The sequence below is a fragment of the Channa argus genome, chromosome 12, assembly GCF_033026475.1.
Source record: "Channa argus isolate prfri chromosome 12, Channa argus male v1.0, whole genome shotgun sequence".
In the NCBI taxonomy this organism is placed as follows: Eukaryota; Metazoa; Chordata; class Actinopteri; order Anabantiformes; family Channidae; genus Channa; species Channa argus.
In genome coordinates, this window is record NC_090208.1 from 27,059,160 (window position 1) to 27,082,054 (window position 22,895).

At 40.2% G+C, this 22,895-nt stretch overlaps 2 protein-coding genes across 9 annotated transcripts in view; one reads left to right on the plus strand and one right to left on the minus strand.

Annotated features, from left to right (window-relative positions):
• Positions 1-4,515, plus strand: part of zanl (zonadhesin, like) — an 82,799-nt gene extending 78,284 nt beyond the window's left edge. The window contains exons 141-153 of one of the 3 annotated variants that reach the window (XM_067524441.1): positions 245-389; positions 530-777; positions 899-1,028; positions 1,120-1,321; positions 1,720-1,881; positions 2,304-2,434; positions 2,599-2,801; positions 2,892-3,027; positions 3,168-3,305; positions 3,506-3,605; positions 3,785-3,829; positions 4,040-4,080; positions 4,208-4,515. In XM_067524441.1, the coding sequence (XP_067380542.1) occupies positions 245-389; positions 530-777; positions 899-1,028; positions 1,120-1,321; positions 1,720-1,881; positions 2,304-2,434; positions 2,599-2,801; positions 2,892-3,027; positions 3,168-3,305; positions 3,506-3,605; positions 3,785-3,829; positions 4,040-4,080; positions 4,208-4,260 (1,734 nt within the window). In that variant the 3' untranslated portion in view covers positions 4,261-4,515. Of the gene's footprint in view, positions 1-244; positions 390-529; positions 778-898; positions 1,029-1,119; positions 1,322-1,719; positions 1,882-2,303; positions 2,435-2,598; positions 2,802-2,891; positions 3,028-3,167; positions 3,306-3,505; positions 3,606-3,784; positions 3,830-4,039; positions 4,081-4,207 lie in introns of those variants that run through there. The other 2 variants (XM_067524442.1, XM_067524443.1) reach the window with 2 other exon arrangements.
• A 3,398-nt stretch (positions 4,516-7,913) lies between these two features.
• trappc14 (trafficking protein particle complex subunit 14) lies at positions 7,914-22,740 on the minus strand. Of its 6 annotated transcripts, none has more exons than XM_067524444.1 (12): positions 22,065-22,735; positions 20,207-20,290; positions 19,854-19,983; positions 19,573-19,659; positions 18,627-18,747; positions 16,505-16,652; positions 16,115-16,176; positions 15,571-15,743; positions 14,770-14,909; positions 11,429-11,619; positions 10,272-10,436; positions 7,914-8,175 (listed from the first exon to the last, which is right to left on the minus strand). In XM_067524444.1, exons 1-12 carry the CDS (start codon positions 22,503-22,505, stop codon positions 8,172-8,174), a joined length of 1,746 nt encoding a protein of 581 aa, XP_067380545.1. In that variant the 5' UTR covers positions 22,506-22,735; the 3' UTR covers positions 7,914-8,171. The 6 variants fall into 6 exon arrangements, 3 of the variants coding, with proteins under 3 accessions (XP_067380545.1, XP_067380547.1, XP_067380546.1); XM_067524445.1 differs by lacking the exon at positions 7,914-8,175 and adding an exon at positions 11,012-11,055 and having other exon boundaries at positions 10,342-10,436; positions 22,065-22,738; XR_010915773.1 differs by lacking the exon at positions 10,272-10,436 and having other exon boundaries at positions 11,429-11,561; positions 22,065-22,740.
• Between the last annotated feature and the right edge of the window lie 155 nt (positions 22,741-22,895).

Sequence of the window (22,895 nt, forward strand, 5' to 3'; positions counted from 1 at the left end):
ATACCTCAGTATTTTTTTTTACATTTACTGCTTACATTTTAGAACTTATATTCATACTTTCTACTCCTTACATTTTCAAAACTGTTTTTTTATTGCTTGCGAGGCAAATTATTAATCAATACCTCAAGAAACAGTTGGTATGGCATGTTTTTAATATTCAAATAATATTCAAGTCCAACTGAAACTGACATAATTTTGCATGTTATTTGTTTGTTTGTTTGTGTGTATGCGTGTGTGTGTGTAGGCGGACGACTCCTGGTTGACTGATAAATGTGGCGAGTTGTGTACCTGTAATGTTGGTGGCAACATAACATGTAAGGATCACAGCTGTGACTCAAACTCCATGTGTGCCCTGGACAAATATGGAGACCTCTATTGCAAACCAACCAGTGAGTCCACCACTCGGGCCATGTGCTGGGCCTTGTCCAAGTTTAGAAACCTTACTGATATAAATGAAAACTACTGTAGTAAGTCCAGTACTTGATAAGCAAAATGTGTTAATGATAAGTTAATTTATGATCCTCTGTAGAATTTGACAAGTGCAGCATCTCTGGGGATCCTCACTACCGAACATTTGATGGCTTCAACCATCACTTCCAGGGTCCTTACACCTACATCCTCACTCAAGGTCAAAACCTTCAGAACTCTCTGTCTCCCTTGATGGTCAGGGGGAAAAACATCAGACGTGGGGGAAATAAGAGGGTGTCTTTTCTGGACCAAATGTATATCGATGTCTATGGAGTCAATGTTCGTTTCCTGCAGAAGAAGACTGTTTTGGTTTGTTTTCGCTGATGTTTCCTTCAAAATTCAAAGAATTGTGCTTCTTTGTATTGACTTGCAGTATGTCTTCTCAAAAGAGAAAAATTGTTGTAGTTAAAGTAGGACATATCTCCGGCAGGTGAATGGAGAGCGCGTTGCACCTCCTCTCACTCCAGTGGATGGTTTAACCATCACAATGAATTCCAGGCAGGTCCAGCTCACCACGGACTTTGGACTCACTGTACGCTTTGACGGCAGCAGTCGTGGAGGTAAATGATGAAGAAACCTGTGCTTTGACTAACTTAGCTCTTTGTATGTGAATCCATGAATTTTTTTTCTCTGTCCGTCTCTGTGAATCAGAGATCATACTGCCCAGCACCTATAAAAACTCTGTCAGAGGTTTATGTGGAAACTATGACGGCACCACCAGAAATGAGTACATGAAGCCAGATGGGACGGTTGTAAGGGATCTGAATATGTTTGGAGAAAGTTGGAGGGTCAGTGACCGACAGGTGGATGAATTGAAGAGCTACGACCTCCCTTACTCTGTCCATGTCCACAGGTATGACAAAAACCAAACTGGGCTTGTTCTAGATCATAGAGATTAAGGACCAAACTGTTTGACTGACTTTATATTACTTATACGTTTCTGTATTATCAGTATTAAGATCAATTCTTCTGTACTTCACACTGACAAACAATCTGATCTTAAGGAGTTAGTTACTGTCGCTGCTCGAAAATCTGCAATCATCACCTGCTCATATTGCTGCATTTGTGGTGCCGAAACAAATATTTCCACATATTGTTGGCTTGGGTTTTTGACACAACTTGCAAACCACACGTTTGATTTACATCTTATGTGTTGCTTATGTGTAATCTGTCAGCAATAGTTAAATGTTATATACAGAGATGTTACTAGTCTGTTTTCTCTGTGCTTCAATCCTTTCCACCTGTCTTCAGGCGAGAGGTGGAGACTGATCTAGATTCAGGATTTGAGACATCTGGCTGCTCCGAGACTCAGCTCAATGACTACAACAGTGTGGCAAAGTGTGGAGCACTGTCTGACACCAATGGACCATTTGCTGCCTGTCACGCCAGCCTGCCACCCAAAATCTACCAGGAGTGAGTGGTTTGCCAGATTCTTCTTATGTTGGTGATGTTTGTGTTTAAGATGGTGGAACAAATCTGACGTTTTGTTTTTGTATTTTTATTTTTTTCTGAGTTTGTTGGTTCAGGTTCATGACACAACCTACAACTCACAGATGTTCGATTCACATCCGATTTGTTGCCGAACTCCTTTTAGAATTCACTCTTCCTCAAACTCTTGTAAGGTGGCTTTTCACCATGCTTGCTGTGTTTTTTGCCTCCTGTGAGATGCCCTAAGTACTGGTGTGTATGCCACCACATGGTCATGGAGAGGAATTACTGATGATATACAATATATAAGATGATCTGGCACAGCCCTACTTAACACCGCTGTTTCATGAATTAAGTGGTTGTGTGAGTTGCTGTACTCACTGTGTGTTTGTGTGTGTCCCTCCCAGTGACTGTGTATTCGACCTGTGTGCTGAGCAGGGCAGTGCAGCACTGCGTTGTGCCAGTTATGAAGCTTATGCTGAAGCCTGTCAGGAGGCTGGAGTCAGTCTGGGGCCTTGGAGGCAGCAGCTGGACTGTGGTAAGATGCTTCGGGACAGTGAACAGGACACAGTCACTTGCATTGGTTCACTGCTATTTGTGGCTCTGGCAACTACAACTAACTTGTTACATTTGGAAGAACTAATTTGGAAGTGGACTCTGTCAGACAGGGTGTTGACCTTTGTCTCTCTCTCCATCCACTAGTCCTCTACTGTCCTGCCAACAGCACCTACTCCTTCTGTATGTCCCCCTGTCCGGCCACCTGTGCTGACCTGGCAGCACCCTCGGATTGTGACATCACTTCCTGTATGGAGGGATGCCAGTGTGCTGCGGGCTTCGTCATGAGTGAGGGAATGTGTGTGCCATACACACAGTGTGGCTGCACCTTCTTCAACAGATACTACCCTGTAAGAGTCTTCCTGAGTTAGTTACAGCAGTCACTCTTTGTGTGTTAAGTTAATCTCAATAAATCTTCCCATTCTCCCTCCATCACGCAGCTGAATGAGAAATTCGTTACTGAGGATTGTTCACAGTCCTGTCAATGCACCAGCACCGGCACTGTGTGTCAACCTAAGACTTGCCAGGATGGATACATCTGCACCATCTATGACTTCAAACGTGACTGCTACAGAGGTGTGTGATGAGTGATGTACAAAAAAAGCTTGGTCTTCAACATGCTGCCCCTCTGTACACTTTCACCTACAGTATATTGTATGCTGCTACTTTACTGAGATCCCCATGTCACACACTTTTTATTGTGTTTTTTAACGCAGCGAGTCCCTGTCTCAGTTACCCCTGTCTGAATGGAGGAACCTGTAAGGAGGCCAGTGGTGACGCATACACCTGTCAGTGTGCAGATGGCTTTGAGGGCCCAAACTGTGAGGTGGAGATAACACAGAGTGGAGGACTGGGTATGGCCTGCTCAAACATCCTCTAAGACTAAAAAGAGCTAAACCAACATTTAAACTAATGACAATTCAAATTCTGGTATTTCTCATTTAGTCATTGCTAAACAGATCGACTCCTGGCAGAAAGTCTACAACTTTTCTGCCAGGAGAAGAAAAATATGCACAAAACTAAGTAATATTTTTAATACAATTGTTTGTTACAGAAACTAAGTGGATTATCCTTATTGCGGTCCTGGTCACACTCGCTGTCATCACTATCATTCTGACCGTCACCATTGTGTCTGTTTGCAGAAAAAAAGCCAAGTAAGTCTCAATTGTTTGCTGTACAAATGTCAAAGTGTGTGTGTGTGTGTGTGTGTGTGTGTGTGTGTGTGTGAGGATGGGATTAGAACATGTGAATTTGTGTTTTAATTTTCTGATTCTGCCTTGTTTGGGCCGCACAGATATGACCAGTTGAGAAAAAAGTTTTATTTTCATTCCAGGTCACAGATTTATGTAATTCAGAAGCAGCACTCATCTCACAGTGGGTGAGACAAAATTGAAGTTCCACCTTTTAGGGGATAATTATTGGGAACCAACCTTATCAGCACTGGGAAGGGAAGGGCTTGATTCACTGGTTAATTTCACTCTGCCTTCACTACTGATCTGTAAATCCTGTGCACAAACCTGCTCTGTAGCTACAGAGTTTAAATCATGTTCATCTTAAAGTCTCTCATCTCACCTACTTTGCTCCACAGGAAGAAGACGTGTCAGCAAAACCTCAGCCTCAAATCACCAAGTACGAATCAGTTGTTCGTAAACTCTCAGTATATGTTGTTGGTGTTGACTAAGCTGCAAAAACTGCTTCTTATGGACGAGATGATGATTACATGTGCAACTCTAATCCCTTTTTTTTTCTCCTGTAGTTCCATATTCGAACATGGATGACCAAAGCAATGACAAAGTGACCAGTATGTGATGGAAAGCTGTTCCACCTGTTCAGTGTAACACATGAATGTAATTTAACGGATCCACAAAGAACAAACTCTTTAAGAACTAAATTTGTAAAAGGTGCAACTGTTATTATGTGTCATATGTTCACATTGTCCATATATTGATTTCACAAATTATGCTTTTGAAGATTTGTCTCAGATGTGTATAAATAATTAACTGTAGAGCAAATTTCTGTATGTGCTTTAGTGTTTTTTGAAATGAAATTCTTTTTCTTAAAACACCTCCAACTCATTCTCTTTCTGTACAAAACACAAAGCCACTGTTTTCATTTTTACACAGAACATGTAGTTTAAGCCAAGGCTGGAAATTTGGGTTCCCCACAGGATGATTTCTAAAATCTGGTTCTGACTTTTTCTACAACTAGTTAGTCTTAAAAGGCAAACTAGAGGAAATCAGTTATTAACTCACCCATCTATATTATCTGTAACTCCACGTCCTGTTCAGGGTCGCAGAAGCACAATACACCACGAACATGTTTTTAATCTTATCTCAGGGCCAACAAAGACACACAAACAACCATTCACACAGACAATCACAGCTCTTAACAATTTAGAGTCACCAATTAATGCAACCTGCATTATTTTGGACTGTGGGAAGAAAACCAGAGTCCCTGAAGGAAGGGGACAACATCCAAACTCCACTCAGAGAAGTCGCAGGCAGCAGGTGGATTCAAGCCAGGGAACCTTCCAGTTGTGAGCAGGCAGCGCTAACCATGCCACTGTGCTAGAAACTAGAAGAAACACTACAGCCTGAAGTCCAAGATCACTGTAACATCTCAGGCTTATGCATTCAGGGAAGCTTTTTAATTTAAATATTTTTTTACTTTATGCAGCTCATTAAAGTGGTAATAATTCTACAGTGCATCCAGGAGGTATTCACATTATTTATATATGGATTAAATTTATTATTCTCCTCAAAATTCTACAAATACTGCAGAATAACAATGTGAAATTAGGTTGTTTGAAATCTTTGCAACTTTATTAAATATAAAAAATGCACTGTAAATATCACAGTAAAATAAGGTGGTAGACCCTGTGGAAGGTGACAGTGGTTCACACAGTTGGGGTTCGTCTTGTGTGTAGTGTAGCTAATAATTTAGAACCAACAAATTGTCAAACAGACCAACTTATTATTCAGCAATACTTTATTTGTCATCACAGTAAGCAGAAAACGGGACGTCCCAAAATAAACGTTACACCGAAATGTGAAAAAATAATCTTCCTCACACACATTGGAAGTGACTCTACACGTGAGCCATTGGGGATGAGGTTTAATACTAAGGAATAAAATTAGAAGGCACATTTAGATTGTCTTCAAAACAGCTTTGTCTTAAGTTAAGACAAAAGGCTTAATAGTTTTTTTTTGTCCTTTCAGTTTATCCTGTGACTTCAGTGTCGCCATGGTAGATCATTGTCCACATGTTGATTTGGTACAGTTTTTACGCCGGATGCCCTTCCTGACACAACCCTTCACAATTTCTACTGGGGTTGGACCGGCACTGCACAGCTGGGGAGGGGAATGGGCTGTTGGGGGTTCTGGGTCTTGCATATAACCAGGACTGGGGACCGAACCACTGACCCTGACAGTATTTAGGTAAATTCAAAGAGTTCAATATTCACAGCTGTTATAATCCCAGTGTTACAATCCCGAGTTGCGTCAGTTGTGTATAACTGACACAAGTAGTTAAACACTTTCACACCGTCTACGGCTTTGATGTTCAAGTCCTGATAGCAAAACACACAGTGAGAGTAGCAGCATGGAGGAGCTCAAAATTCCCCTTCACCAACATGACAAGGTATCAACGTGACATGTCACAGTAGTAGTCTGCTGTGGACGTTTATGGTCACAGAGACGCAATCTCAGTTTTTTCCATTGGTAAAGATATAGGAATATGCATAAATATGCCCCCAGAGACTTTATTCCCTAAGGTACTTGGTGTGTTCAAGCCTTTATTGTAAATATTAAATACTCTACACATTTCCTCACAAAACAGATCTTGAGATCTATAAATGATTATGTGTCCTGGTACCAAAAATATGTTTTTTCAGGCCATTATGGGACTGTGCAGTGCTGGTCCAGGCCCGGTAGAAATTGGGGACGGCTGCGTCAGGAAGAGCATCCGGCGTAAAAACTGTGCCAAATCAACATGCGGACAATGATCTGCTGTGGCGACACTGAAGTCACGGGATAAGCCGAAAGGACGAAAAATAAAAATAAAAATGGGACTAATAAATACTGCAAGTGATAATGTTAGTGTTCAGTGATTTCCAGTTATGTTATCAGTCAGTTATTTAAAGGTTTAATGAAACTGAAAGGTTGTTTTTTTTTTTTTTTTTTACAGATACACATTTGCTGTAAGAGAAACACTCAAGGTTTTATTATTAGACATCAGGTTTGGTGAAGGCACCTCAGCAACACTTTGTTTTAAGTGTAAAAAGTGAATCTCCTGTCTACACACTGCCTCAGGTCCTATGGTGTTATAAGCAATCGCATTCCTTAAGATATGGTGACCGGCGAAAAGCTTATAGAGAGGTCACAGAAAGCAGATGCCTCTACCCTGCTTCCACTGCAGACACATGAGTCACTCTATGCATAATGGCTATTTTTGCTTCAGTTACCACTTGGTACCCAGCTGTGTTAATAAAATGAGGAGACTACACTGAAAACAGAGTGTATGTTAGTGCTTATACCCGCATAAGTAAGAATCCAACATTAAAAATAAATAAGCATAAGACATCAGCCAGTGTTATGACTGAGACTGTACAGAAGCCGGTTTATTTTTTATTTTTTTCCTAGTGAATGTCAAACTAGGTATAAACTAATTTGTAAACCAACAATTTTTTTAGTTCAGTTTTTAAAAATCATTTTCATAACCCTTTTCACAAATGTCAGGTGGGCTCAGCTTCTTGGTACAGGATTCTTATGTTCAACATAGGACATAAAAATCACAAAATAAAAATCAAATCAAAAAGCAAAACGAGATGTAAAGTTCCCTCGAACAATACAGAGCAGCTGTTCTTCCAATTTATTTAATCTTAATCTATATTTTTGTTTTGGGAACTGTTTGTATTTAGTGCCTTTTCTACAAAACAAACCCAGAATTTCAGATTCTGATTCGATTAGTTTAGTACAAAAACTGGAGGCAGAGGATAGTCAGCGAAACCTAAAACTGTCTGAAGGGTTTGTTTGGTGAATATAGGTGGTAGTTTTTGTTGGGAGTATTTGTAGACAGCAGCTGGATTCTCACGGCCATAAGCCACCGGACTTTGGGCTAATGTTACCCTCTGCTGTAGTTCCACTCTAGCTGAACCATGTATGTCATGATTAAACCGGTTTTCAGCTCCTAATGGGCTTCCAGTGTTCTGACTGTGGGCTTAATAGCAGAAGACCGAACTCTTAAACTTGACCAAAACAAATCAAGAACTGCCAGATTTGTCCAACTCAACATGTGCTCCTGCCCTGATACAAGCAGGCGGGATATTCAGTCCCACATGGAAACAGGAGCCACCAATAAACCAAAATGTTCAATGAAGCCCTAAGATTCCTGTAAAAACACTACAATAACTAGAAATATCAAAAATATCACCCATGCATAGGAAGACAATAAAAAACAACTAGTAAAATATAATGATGACTTTATGTAAATTAACAAAAACGTTAAGGAAAACTGTACATTTTACATAAAGGTGTGGACAGAACTCATCCAGTCAAATGATAAAACCAGTCAAATAAGAAACTGTCGCTTTCTGTCATCATGTCTGTCCTGCAGCATTGTCCTACCTCCGCTTTCTCTCCCGATCACTTCACGCAGGTCCTGCTGACTGCAGCATGAAGGTTTAGGTGGAGGATGAGGTGGTGGTGGCTGGACAGAGAAGGTCATCTGACAGCAGAGAAAGAGGGACAATGAGCTTAACATGCTTTGACTGGATTACAGCCCTGTTTCACAATGAGCTGGGTTGATGCTCGGATGTCATTTGTGTGAAACACTTTCAGCTTCAGCTTGTGGGTTTAACAAAAGTATTAGATTAACATTTCAGAGATTCCACTTTCATCATACTCCTCTTTTTCAGAATCGTAAAGGTTATAGCAAATATAGCAAAGCTTATATTTGTAATTAGTTATTTTATTATATTAGTAATTATTTAAATACAAAACTTTTTTTAATACTTGCATTTGATAATGACACACCTACTTCCTCAAGGACGCTCCTGACTTGGCTAGACGTGTTCTAATCATTGACTTTATTTGTCTTCCATGGTCTTTCAGGACTTTTGGTGTTGCTGAGTTTGCCAGTGTATTATTTTTTATTAGAAATGAAGCAAACCGTGGATTTGGCCTTTTTCCTAAAGTCTGCGCTATGTCTGTCATGGTTTATCTTGTTTTGTTAAGCCTAATGACGACCTGCTTCTTTACTTGCATAGACATCTTTTTGGACCATAGATTGAGTGTTCATGTGAATAACTACCAAATTCAAATTGATCTAATCTATGAACAGGCCACGTCAGTCCATTAAACTGCTTTTCATCAATTGTCCAGTTATCTTTGAGTCTTTATAATGTGGGTAGTGCATCACACCATGGTTACTATTATGATTGGGTATAAAAAGAGCATCCAACAGAGGCTAAGTCATTCAGACATAAAGTTAGCGAGAGGTTCATCACTTTGTAGAGAAATTGTTTAACAATTTTAAACCAGTAAAGAGTTTGTCTTTCCATCAACATATGTAACAATCTACCGTTTATAGAAACAACCAGATACAAACAGGATCCAGACGTTCAGCTGCCTGCTATGAGTCTGAGCTGATTTAAAAGGGACTAAAGTGAAGTAGACACCTGTCCCGTGGTCTAAGTCAGTCAAGTTTGTTGGATAATCATGGATGCCACGTCCTCCTTTCTAATAGACTTATTATCAGTAGACAGTTTAAAAGCAAGGAAATGTGATGGAGGTGTAGGGGTATAAATGTGTCTAGCATGGTTAACCTGCACATCTGTGAGGTCATCATTAATCTTTCTCATTAAGGAGCACATTTACATGTTACAATGGAAATTAACGTCTGCATTTAACCCAACCCTCTGGGGGGAGCCGTTGGCACACGGGTAGCAGTTTTAAATGTCTTGCTGAAGGACACACATGGTGCGTGGGCTGACATTTGGTCCTACAAACTTCGCACCCCAACCTAATTCGGAGCAATGCAAGGCGCAGGTACATGGCCAAACCTGTGCAGGAGTGTGCAGGTCCCCCAGTTGTGAGGATGTTCTTGAGATTGTCTGATTGTAGATCAGCTTTTCAAACCCTTTTTGTGATGCATGTTGCAATGATTTTATGATCTTTTAAATTGCAAGGTCATGCAGAACTCACAGGAGATTGTTGCAATCAGAACATGACAACTTCCTGGAAATACTGATTATTGCTTTACAATATTACCATATGTAGCTATTCTGAAAACATTCCGAGGTGCTAAACTGGCCTGTGATCATTTGTCTATATTGGACAAGGTTTTCAGATGATAATGATGCATTTTAATTATTTATTCATTCTACACAGCAACTACGCATCCACGGCCTCTATTTTAATACATGTAAACAATTCCAGCACAATATACATCAGATTCTTACATTGCATGAAACCTCTTTTTTTTTTTAAAGAGAGTGTTACTAATAGCACCTGTAGGTTTGGCATTCAAGATTATTCAAGGTGTTATTGTCTCAGAAGTTACAGCTCTAAAACTGCCATCAGATAGCTTGTTTGAGACCCCACGATGGGGTTTGACAGAGTTTCCACAGGCATGAAACATTTTCCCAAGTTTAAACTCCTATCTCCTCGATTCTTTGAAACAACAGTTGAACCTGCTGCTAGAAAAACATCACTCCTGACCATGTGTATCTGATCATTTTAGAGTTAAATCAAAATGAATGAGTGAATGGAAATGTAATGATGCAGAGCTCATCAGACATAAAGGAAAAGCAGTTTCCCTACCTGATGTGGGCCTCATGAGCTGCTTCCAGCACTAACACCTTACACTCCCTCTTGGCAATTTTATCCAGTGAAATGAGGCTGTGGTCAGGGGGCACAAAGGAGGCTCTGGCCAGTGGAGATCCTACAGAGGGCGTGATGGCCCGATAGTCCATCACGCTGCCTGACCTGGAGCCAGCAGAGACACCATTTTATGGACATGATGATATACATGTGATATGTCACCCTGCATAATAACTTCATTCACAAGCAGTTAAGTAACCAGGTTGCTGTTATGTCGGGGAATGAGTTTATGTGCACTTTACACATCTGGTTACTGGTAACCTGTGTATACATGCAGCGGACAAGCAAGCTGAGTTCTTCTCTAACTCTGCAGGTCTCAGATTTTAACTGTATGATGAAATGATGTTGGTGCTTCTTGTTTTGTTTTTTGCTGTGTGTGTGTGTGTGTGTGTGTGTGTGTGTGTGTGTGTGTGTGTGTGTCAGAGCAGGCTGATGGCACAGTGAGACAAAGACATGCAGGCAGAAACAACAGAGCACCTATTCACTGTACAAACTGGCTTAAATTCCTACATTTTAAATATAAGCTCTGATAAGTGACTTTTTTTTTTTTCATCTACAAGCAATCGCTTTTAGTTTGGTTGGACTTGCGTAGCATCACTGCTATGATCTCACCTTTCATTTAGCCACGTCACTGACTTTTGTCATGCACATGCACTCTTGCAAAAAGCTGATTTACGAACCTGGTTACACATATACATTGCAGTGTTCTCCAGGAGAATTCTACCTGGGGAAATCAGGTTTCTTATTTACTTAACAGTTAAAAATTTTGGAATCCCAACTATAACAGAGTTAGAGTGCATGTAAATAAACTGATAGTTTGCAAAGACTTTAGTAAGATGAATTTATACAACTACATCTGATTAAATCGGACATAACATTTTAAAACCAAACAACTGTGCTTAATATCAATCTTAAGGTTAGTGACATATTCTTATGACAGGTGAAGCTCCACTGAAGCTACTGGTCTACCTACAACAATTGTATACGGCTTTCAAAGTATTTGATTTGTGCTACTCCAGAAGATTATTTAAGATGACAATGGTGACATCTGGTTTGTTTTTTGAGAAAATCCCCACTAGAAACACAAAGAGATGTACCTAACGTGGTGTGACCTGGGTGGCTGCTGGTGGGAGAAGCTCTGAGAACGGCCCAGGTTGTGTCTGTCCACCAGCTCCCTCACTGCAGGGCTGGTTGATGAAGGGGACGTCCTTAGCGGCGACTGAGGCTCCACTGAAGGAGTGGATACAGAGGCTGTAAACTGGAGCTTCAGCTTCATGTGCTGGCTCAGCTACAGTATGATCATGGAGCAGCCAGGACAGAAATGGACAGGATGGACAGACAATTTCATGTATCACAGTATGTACCAGTGTCCATACAGACTATTCAACCACAATTAACAAAAACAGTTTAGTCATAACAATAACTAATGTGAACCAGCGTGGAATAAATGGGCAGTTAACTCATGTCTGTTAGAAAACATCGGTGGAAGTCAAGATAAATGTACCACCTTTACAAGTTCTTTACAAATATTATCTGTACGTTAATATGACTTAGAAAGGTTAGATTAAGAACAAAATGTTAAAGGAGCATTTACAAACATTTTAGCATTTTTTAATTTACTTTTCAAAAAAGGGACAACATAAAGTGTTGAAGAGCTGAAAGTCACACAAAGTCTATACTTCTAACTGGGTCCTGATGCACAATGGTGGTGAGCATAGCTGAGTCTAAGCTGCATTTCTAGTTACAGCTGAATGAATTTGATCTGAATTGTACAGTACTTCCTTAATTTATGACTGTCCCCACGGGTGGAGAAACTATATTAATGGGGCCGTGAAAAAGTCAGTCAATAAGTAAATACTGTAGGTCATTACGTCATAACATTAGTAAGCCAGTCAATGAATTAGTCAATCAGTAGGTGAGTAGGCTGGTAAGTCAATAGAACAGATAGGTCAGAACCTATTGAGAGAAACTGCATCTCGAGAAATTTGAATATTGTGAAATGTTTTGGGGGGGGGGTCCTCCACTTCCTCTTGACAATACCTTCACATAGTGAATCTATGGGTTTTTTAAAAAGTTTTCATGTGATAAAGTCCATTGACATTAATAACATGAGAGCACCATGCAGAAGTGATAGCAGAGACGTGATGAAGGCTCAAACCTGACTTCAGCAGCCTGCTAAACTTGGATCTTTCTGTCATTCGGATATTGTTCATGTTAATGTTCCTCGTGGCTTCATTCAAACATCCCCACAACTGTGAAAGAGTGAGAGCCATGTTCCACATGTGGTGACATAAATGTGACATTATTTTAGTTTCTGTTTTAATTTTAGTCAGTTTAGTCAAGGATCAATGTGGTGTGAAAAACAATCTGTGGTTCACGAAGAGTCAATTTTCAACACTAATCTTCGTCAACAAATATACAATAGGCTCAATTTGTTTTAGTCTGGCAAAGCCTCCTATTTCATAGACTTTAAAAGACATGACCGTTTATTATTTATATTTCAGGACACTTTATGGTCAAGCATTAACAATATGATCAGTGGTTTTACATCAAATGTGTGTTTAACTAAAAGCATTAATAACAGATTCATGATCTGAGCAGCAGTTTCAGTGTAATAAATATATTAATGCGCACAAGTCTGCAGAGTTTGGAATTTTAGATTAATGGCAGATTTTAATTCTAGTGTTCACCACTATAGGTTTTTCAATAGCTAAAGTTTTCTTGAACGGATATTGCTTTCTTAAATGATTTTAAATAACAATAACTGAAAAAAATATGGCATTTAGAAAATGAAACAAATACAGAACCAGATAATAATGAATTTATATTGAAAAATATTATGTGTAATGCAGCAAGAATAATATCTGATAAAACTACTTTACTGTATTTCTAAATCATCAGATGCACACATACACACAGATGGGTACACATAGCTGAAACTAATCCACACTGATAAATTCTGCCTCCATGAGGATCAATATGTGCTGACTCAACTGTCAGCACATATTGGAGGCTGTAGTGTTTGTTAATGTTGAGTTGTGTTTTGTTCGGCTTTCTATTATTCATTTTACCTCCGTATTAATGAAGCATCTTCCACAATAATCATACATTTGTTGAATCAATTCCTCTAAAACAGTTTCAATTTAATGAAACATAACATCTGCATTAAAAATAACCCTGACATTAATTACTGGGTGAAGTTTAAAAAGATTGAATATAGAAATCAGCCACTACCAGGTCCTAATCATAAAGTCCACCAAAACCTGCTCAGCTTTAAGTTTGTACTAAATTCAGCTTAATGGTCAGTGTACAGCATCCTACCTATAGTTAGCTTTTGCTTGTGTTCATAATAATTAATGATCAGCCGACAAGCTTACTGTGATTAACGCGAAAAGATGGATGAGAGATTGTTATAAATAAGCTATTTAGTCACTTCCATTGTGCTTATAGTAATGTACAGTCTTAAATTAAAGTTAATTAAGTCTCACCTGCAGGGTCGGGGGCCAGAAGGGTGGGCCCCTATTTAAAATGTATTAGTACCCAGAACATTAGAATCCCCCATTAATTCGATGCAACTCCACCACCCAAAATACAGGGGTACAAACCTTTGCACTTGACTGTACTGTACATTCAGGTCCACTAATCTCGCTCACCAGTTTCAATAAAATGCAACTCAAATGCTCAAATAATTTCAAACATCAGCATCCTCTAATTTTCATTCAGGTATGAAATAGCAAAGTTAAATGGTGGCAGTGTAGGCTGCAGATTTGTCTTTGAGTGCAGTAATCGGCTGATGCTGATTATTTAAAAATGCCAAAGATTGGCCTGAATAATCAGCAGACCGATCAATCAGTCAATGAGTTAGAGCTGGTCCTCTGATCTTTACAAGGCTGCTGCTGCTGGGAGTGATGTTTCTCTGTGGTCTCTGTCTATGGTTGGTCAGGCTTAACCTTCAAAGTTTAAACCATATATGCTGTTAAACCAAAATAGCTATAGACAGAACAGTCTATGTGGTTTGAGCTACATTTCACTTTTCAATATAATTTTATTTTTGCTCTTGAAAAATATTTCAAAAGCAGTAGTTTCAATGTTTTTATTTTAAACATATGTTAATGTGAATGATATTAGATCCAACTTAGTAAAATTATAGTTGCAACTTTTGGGAAAAGGGACCAGGGTGGTCTTTCCAATGGGAACCTGACACGTTTAGCTGCTGCCTGATTGGGAAGGTAAGTCAATCAGTCAGTCTGTTGAAGGGTAAATGAGTCACTAATTCAATCAGTATGTCAGTCAGTGAGTAAGTTGATTAGTCAATAAGTGAGAAAGTTGGCCAGTAAATCGGTTAGTCAGAGTTGTACCAGGCTTTTGCGAAAGGAACACTTGCACTATACTGTATATAAAGAGACGTCATAGCCAGACACATTATATCTTTTGGTACCTCAAAAAGTCCCGTGCTGAGGATCTGGAAGGCCACGCTGAAAGACAGGGTGGAGCCCTTGCTACACTGTCCCAGGTTGTTGAAGGGAGACTGGCACACCACTGTCCCCACCCCAGGATTCCGCTCACCTCCTCTGTAAGCTGAGGAATTAGTGCACGGATGGATGGAGGTAGGACCAGGTGGCAGGGGAACGGGATTTAACAAGCAGAGATAAAGGAAAGAAGTTAGCAGTAATGTGACACAGGAAGTGTGTTAAACACAGAGAGGCACCAACACCACAGGAGGATCCGATTAAACTTACAACTTAACTTTTACAATGCAACATGGCATCATCCATCAAAGGTGGCATTAGATGTGCATTCATGCAAGTGTGCGTTTGTTGCGCATTTGTTATTTCTGCTGTTTATTTGCATAACTAAGAATAAAACAGTTTTCAGCAGGATAACATTTCCCTTTCCATTTCCAAATATATTACAAAATATTACAATGTGCAATGCTAATGTCCTGTTCACACAAGGACATTTGTGTAGCCACTAACAGAAACACCGGAGGACTCAAAGAAGTTTTGCATTTTCACAGCTATATTTCCATCAATACGTGGTGTCATGCAGCCACTTGCTCTTTTAAACACTAATACTGTGCCAGCACACAAATTCCAATCACTTGTACTTTGTTGATTCTTCTACCTTCTTGTTTGGCCTCTAATAAATTGGTCATTGAATTTCCCTGCTAACTGGAAAGTTGTTTAGCTGGAAGATGGTAAAGATGTTAAGTTGTGTAATAGTAAAGTCACTTATTCACCTTCAGGATTCCAGATCAGACGGACAGACAGGAAGTCCTGCATGTTGTTCAGCAGTGTGTATTTTACCAAGAAGTGTTCCAGAGGCCTGACAGCACGGGGACAGGAAGCTGTCATCACCAACTGAGGACGATCCAAGCGGATGCTAGGCAGCAAGTAACAACTAGAGATGTATCTGGAGATAAAGAAAACGAGTACTTACATTTGAATTTAGAGAGCTTCTCCACAGCAGACATTTGACTTTTCAGGGTGAGGAAAGCCCAGGTGAGATTGGGACTTTTGTTTTAATGACAGCTCACTTCAGAACATTGAGTTTGTACTGTAAACCAAATGACAGCAGGAAGCTGTTATCCTAAAGAAAATGCAGCTCCTCAAAATGTCTTTTGTGGAAAACGTCTGTCCATCACAGATCAGTCACAACTGGTGTTAGATTTTTGCTAAAATCTGCAATTGCTAAACTCACTATTATATTGGAGATTTAATTGTACAAATAATTATTCTACCACATTGTTTGCAGAGCAATCTGAAATAAATCCGAATAGTTACTTTGTGAAAGGAAGTTTTCCAACGTGCCACTGTAGCACAGCCACCAGTGGGATCTCCAAACCCTACAAATGTAAAACAGAATAGAAGTTTTGTTGACATCATTGACCACATATACACGTTACAATGAAATTATTTCACTGGATCGAACCAATTCCTCTAGGGGGAGCAGTGGGCATCACTCGAGGAGGCTCAAAGACACACCTGGTGCATAAGCTAGGATTTGATCGTACAAACTTCTGCATCAGCTTGATGCTCTATCCATTGAGTGACCAGGCTCACTTGTGTTCACAACTATGATCGAAGTGGTTTTCTGAAAGTTGTTGCAGGATGTGAGAGACGTTGAACTCAGTGACATAAATACTGTTAAAAGTATTTTTCTTGTCTGCTCACCTCACTGGAGTCGTCCTCTGCTTTGTTTTGTAAATTCAGCCTGAACAGGAAGTTCTGTTCCTCCAGAGCACTGAGCGTGCTAGGTAAACGTGATGACTCACCGTCTATTCGACAGAATGAAGCCATGGTGACCTCAGCTGATTGGTGGCTGTAGTGGGGAGTGGAAACAAGGGTGCGTTTGTTACAGTAAAATACGGACTGAGCTACAGTATGTGCCTCTTTGATTGGGTGAATGAACAGATGTTAGGCTGAGATATTTCCAAATTCATCACAACATCCATATGACTAAAAGAAAATGTGAGGGACCTTAAAGAAAAAACCCTACAACAATTTTCCACTCCAGACATCAATGTATGACGAACACCGAACATTTATTGAATTCCACGTTTCCCAAATTAGCCGATAATAGAGTAATTCTACAGTACACATTTACAAATAATAATTTCACAAACACGTTCACAAATCAATTCCACCGAACAAGGTAAGAAACCGTGTGCCTCCACAGCTACACACTGAACCTTTCACTTCTGTCTTGTTGCGTTCCCCACTACCTTGTAGTTCAGTCTTTCTGTCAGCCCTAATAGCTGACCTTAAATCTCTAATATGTATCTTGTAGCCCCGATAGCTGTGTCTGTTCTTTCCATAGCCAGAGCTGAACTACTTCGCTTCTTTCAGGATGCCCCAGTAACTCCCTGAAGAGCCTGCAATTAATCCAAAATGCTGCAGCAAGAGTGCTGACTGGAACTAGCAAGAGAGATCATATTTCACCTTCACTAGCTTCTCTCCATTGGCTTCCCATCAAATCTAGAATAGAATTTAAAACCCTGCTTCTGACATATAAAGCTCTGAATGTTCAGGCTCCATCATATATAGAAGACCTCATAGCACCATGTGATCCCAGTAGACCACTTCGCTCTCAGAATACAGGCCTTCTTGTACCTCCCAGAATTTCCAAAGGTAGAAGGGGAGGCAGAGCCTTTAGTTATCAAGCTCCTCTCCTGTGGAACCAGCTCCGGGTTCAGATTCGGGAAGCAGACACCCTCTCTACTTTTAAGTCTAGGCTTAAAACCTTCCTTTTAAATAAAGCATATAGTTAGTTATAGTTATGCTGCCATAGGCTTAGACTGCTGGGGGACCCACCCCCCGATGCACTGAGCTCCTTTCCTCCTCTTGACCATCTCTCCTCTCACCCCATTGTCACCACTGTATGTCATTAACTCTGTGTCTTCTCTCCCGTAGTTGTCTTTGTCCTTCTCTGTCCCCCTCTCTCTGTCCCTTTCTGTAGGTGTCCCCGGCTTTGGAGCTGTTCAAGTGCACAGCTACTGGTCCTACCAACCTGCCCGATGTTTTGTTGTTGCTTTTTGTTGCTCTTTTCTTTTCTCTCTCCACTTTCCACTCATCCCAACTGCTCAAAGCAGATGGCCGTCCACCCTGAGCCTGATTCTCCTGGAGGTTTCTTCCGTTAAAGGGAGTTTTTCCTCTCCAATGTTGCTTATGGCTTGCTCCAGGGGGAATTGTTGGGTTCTCTTTATATATCTTTATGATCTTGACTTTATTCAGTAAAGTGCCTTGAGATGACTTTGTTGTGAATTGGCGCTATATAAATAAAGTTGAATTGAATTGAACTTCCTACCTCTCTTGTAACAAACCTTTCATAACATTTTTTTCTACGACAACTGGTTAAACAAATGTAAACTTCAAAGGCAGTTATATGACATTAATGGCATCATCAGTACATTGATACATATCTTCTTAATCTAACTAACCTTACAATGAAAATATAAACAAAAACAGAGGAAACCCTTCATAGCTCATACACTTAAAATGTCCTTTATCTAGCACCCAAATATTCATCAGCAGTGTGTGAAGCATAGGCAGCAATGTGGAGAAAGAAACACGGTCACTGTGCAGGTGCTTGGCCTATAATAGGAGTTTGCAGTGTGTTCCATATTATTGAACATTATATAACCTATATATAACAATATATAACCCCCCCCCCCCCCCCCCCCCCCAAACTTGGAATAGGGGCATAATTTTTTTTTTATCCACTCATTTATATAGATTGTTCTTATAATCTGTAACATGTCTATATATGTGTAAACAAAAGTGCAGATGGACTTACCACACATTGTCCACTATAAGAACTGAGCCATCTGGCATCATGGGTAGATAGGAGGAGTTATAGTTTGGAAGGATCTTCACATCTCTAACACAGATGTCGTCCTGAGAGCTACAGTTCAACACTAAGAAGAAACGAGGGAGGAGTCAGCATCACAACTCCAAGCAGTATTATGCAGATTATCTACATTTCACTTAAAGTACAAAAGTAAAAATATTTACTTACACAATACTGATTATGGTAATTATTACAAAAAAGCATAGCAATTAATTTTTCAAAAAAAATCACTGTTGGTAATGGAGCTGATTTTAAACACTTTATGTGCTGACAGATGGTTAATCCATGTGGTGACTGTGGCGCAGGAGGTAAATGGTAAATGATAAATTATCTGCACTTATACAGCGCTTTTTCTACCTATTGGAACTCAAAGCACTTTACACTGCTTCTTATTCACCCATTCACACTCACAATCACACACACATACACCGATGGGGGAGCTGCTATGCAGCTGGCCAACACTCACCGGGAGCAACTAAGTTGGGGTTCAGTGTCTTGCTCAAGGACACTTTGAAATGTGACCGGAGGAGCCGGGGATTGAACCAACAACTGTGAGATTGGTGGACGACTGCTCTAACTTCCTGCGTCGGTAGGACTGCGTCCACAGTCGGTAGAGCAGTCATCCACCAATCTCACAGTTGTTGTTCAATCCCTGGCTCCTCCGGTCACATGTCAAAGTGTCCTTGTCTGAACACTGAACCCCAAACTCAGTGAGTGTTGGCCAGCTGCATAGCAGCTCCCCCATTGGTGTTTGAGTGTGTGTGTGATTGTGAGTGTGAATGGGTGAATAAGAAGCAGTGTAAAGTACTTTGAGTGCTAAAAGGTAGAAAAGCATTACATAAATAGAGATAAAGATCTGGATGTGTATGTACAGTACATGAGTGTTGGTAACCTTTTATGAGAGTCAGGTGTTTTCCTGAGATGGTCAGCGGCTGACACTGGATACTGGGAGGTGGAAGAACTTTGAGGGTGGTGCTGACTGGAAATGGAAACAAGCGTTAAAACCAGCAGCCAGAGAGAAAGGCCAATATTAATGACATTAAATCTAATCTACAATTCATTCCAAATGAATCTGTACTGTATGGTATTATTTGGTTTAGATTCCAAACAATTTGAATTCATTGGGTCAGCTGAGTTCAAGTCTGCTGTTGAGAGAGAAAAAAATGTGTGTACCTTGTGCCTTGAAGGTGCTCAGGTCCTGTCTGAATGTGTGTACTGGACTTCTGAGCTGCAAAAGCGTTCGGTAGCCATGTTCCTTCACCTCTGCTTTCTCCTCCTCCTGCCTCCATACAGTCACTATGACCTGACACCGCAAAAGCAGACAAACACAATTAGACCGTTGTGCATTAAGATTCCACAGGTTTGCTCAAAAGATATGTCTAATTTATCACATTACAGCAGGGAACCATCCTGTTAATTGAATCCTAAAGAATAATGCTACTCACCTGTGTTTTTCAATGTGTCGTGCACATTTAAGAACTACTTTATCGTTATTTTGTCCAACCCATTTTCTACATATGTCTGACCTTAGCTTTGAATGTATTGGGTGGCAGCTTGTCCAAGGAGACGGTAAGGCAGAAGATCACTTGGTCATCCAACACCAGAGGAGACTGCAGGAGGACACATGTAAAATTTTAAATGTAAAAAATGCAGTAAACCAGTTAATTAACTAAATTCTCCAAATTCAATTCAACTTAACTTTATTTATATAACACCAATTTACAGCAAAGCCATCTCAAGGCACTTTACTTAATAAAGTCAAGACTAGCAAAAAAAGCAGTTCCTTACCCAGGCAAACTGGCATTAGAGTGTTGGTCAGTTTTATTGGAGAAATGACTGAAATGAGTCATACGTTTTACACTGTACACTATTTTCTTGTGGCCTGGAAGAAAATGTACTGGGTCTGTGACTGCTCCTAAAAGAACTACTCATTCCTATACCAATGGTTATTTTTATTTCCATTTGACATTTAAACATTCAAACTAATCTCTAAACCAAACTAGCGGAAAAAAAACAACGTGCATTAAATTACCATATCCATATCCAGCACTTGCATTTTATTCCAAGAACATCTTGCAAATGACAACTGTATCATTTTACAGTTCATATGTCTGTGTCTTCAGTATTCACTCATGAATTTGTGTATTCAAGTGCAAGAATAATGAGTAGTTGGTTATTATACTCTGGGCCGTGTATCAACACAATCAACAATGGAGAAATTAAAATAGGATACTTTCAAATCCTTCCAGTGCCCAATTGTTCCAAAAATGTGACACTTTTCAGTCCACAGCATAACAATAAATGCCAGAGAGCATACTTGCGTTTATTTTTAACATTTGTAAAAGTTAGTTTTAAGCTATTTATAAGTTTAAGTACCCTTGGAATTATCTGGTTTTCTGTATTTATCACATGAGTCACAGGAATGAGCAAACAAAACTTTCTAACACTATCGCACCGTGTAACTGATATAAACACAGGAGACAGCAGTATATGTCACATGACTGGAAGCTGATATAACAATTAGAAGATGGTAAGAGGTCAGTGTTATTGATTTGATCGTGGTTTGTTCGAACCGATCCTCTCAGTCTTTAGGCAGGGTACTCAAACATGGGGAGGGAGCCAGCAACATGGTAGAAGAACCCTGCCATAGACTGTTGAGGGGGCACAGCAACAGTGACAACAGAAGCAATTTTAAGTCAGACGATGGGGATGTATTAGTTTAGAAAAAACTAAACTAAATAACTATTTGTTGTGACCTATGCTTTGAAAACAGCCCTAATTGCTCCTCAGTACAGCATATATACAGTTTATAGAGTATTTGCCAGGTAGATGTTCCAGCATCTTGAAGAAGTTGCCACTGTTAATTCAGTAGATTGTGTCTGTCTCAGTTTTTCTGGTTGTTCGTGGAAATGCCAGAATGAAGCCATGGCGGCATCAGTGCTCTTGGTTGATCCCACCACCTGATACAAGACTCCCTAATGTCTCTAAAGACAATAATTTCAAAAGTTTATGTCGTATAGTGTCTGCTTGCTCCATCCTGATGATGGAGAAAAGGGGGCATAAAGGATGGTACCTAAAACGTTTGCACATTACTGTAAACTGCAACAGGCAGAGGATAGACTTCGTGTGTTTGTCTCAGAGAGAATCAAACAGCAGGTCACTGTAGAGAGGAAGTGTATATGTGGCTGTGGTTTGGTTTCTTGTCAGCTCAGGAAATATCACTGTGTAAGTGGGCTAGTTTAATGTGTGGGGCTGCTGATAGTGGGTGTAAATGTTCACTAAACCTAAGGGTTCACAATACATTAATAAACCGTTGTTTTAGTCATTTAGTCTAAATGAAGGCCCCTCATCTTAACTACACCTGCTGTGTTGTATTCCTCTTACCTTCACCGGCTTTCCCTCACACTGTCGCCCATCCCTGGCCGGGCTCCTGTGACTAAGAATCAGGTTACACTGTCTGAAACTCCGGCTGCTGTGAGGTCGTCTTTCGCTTTTGTCACACGCCTTTTCCGTGGGTTCCTCTTCCCCGTCGTCCTCGCTGCTGCTGCTCAGGAGATCTGGCTGATGCTCGGTGGGACTATGTTGCCGGGTTTCAGCCACGCACACACTCGCCAGAGCAGACAGTGAACCCACCTTGACCTTCCAAGGCAAAAGACTGGGACTGTCATTCCTCCCCACCAAGCTTCGGAGGACCAGCAGGAACTCAACGGTTTCGCCGAGGTAGACGTGTTTTCGCCGTGGAAGACTTGTATACAGCGCCGGGTCTGAGAGACTCGTTATTGGAGCAGCAGGAAAATACATTATATACTCACATTGTGACTCCATCGTAATAACTTAACCGCACGTAACGTTAACATAAGCTAACCACTAACCAAGACGATTTCCACGCATGACAATGATGCTACTGGTCCGTGTGTTTAAGGATAAGCTAATGAAAATGTCTAAAATCTCCTTATGGAAAATAACATAAACAAAGTGACAGTCAATCGACAGACGTCCATCTTCTAAGTATGGCTTTGTAATAGCAATACAAACAACAGGGCGGCTAATAGAAGCCGGAAACATAGAGTAGACTAGACCGAACTAATCGATCATCAGAAGTTAGAACACAGAGATGAGCTCTAAGATTTTCTTCACAACTTTACCATCAAAACGAACTGAGGACAATGTACATTTAAAAAAAAAAATGGTATATGATGGCCATCAGGAGAAATG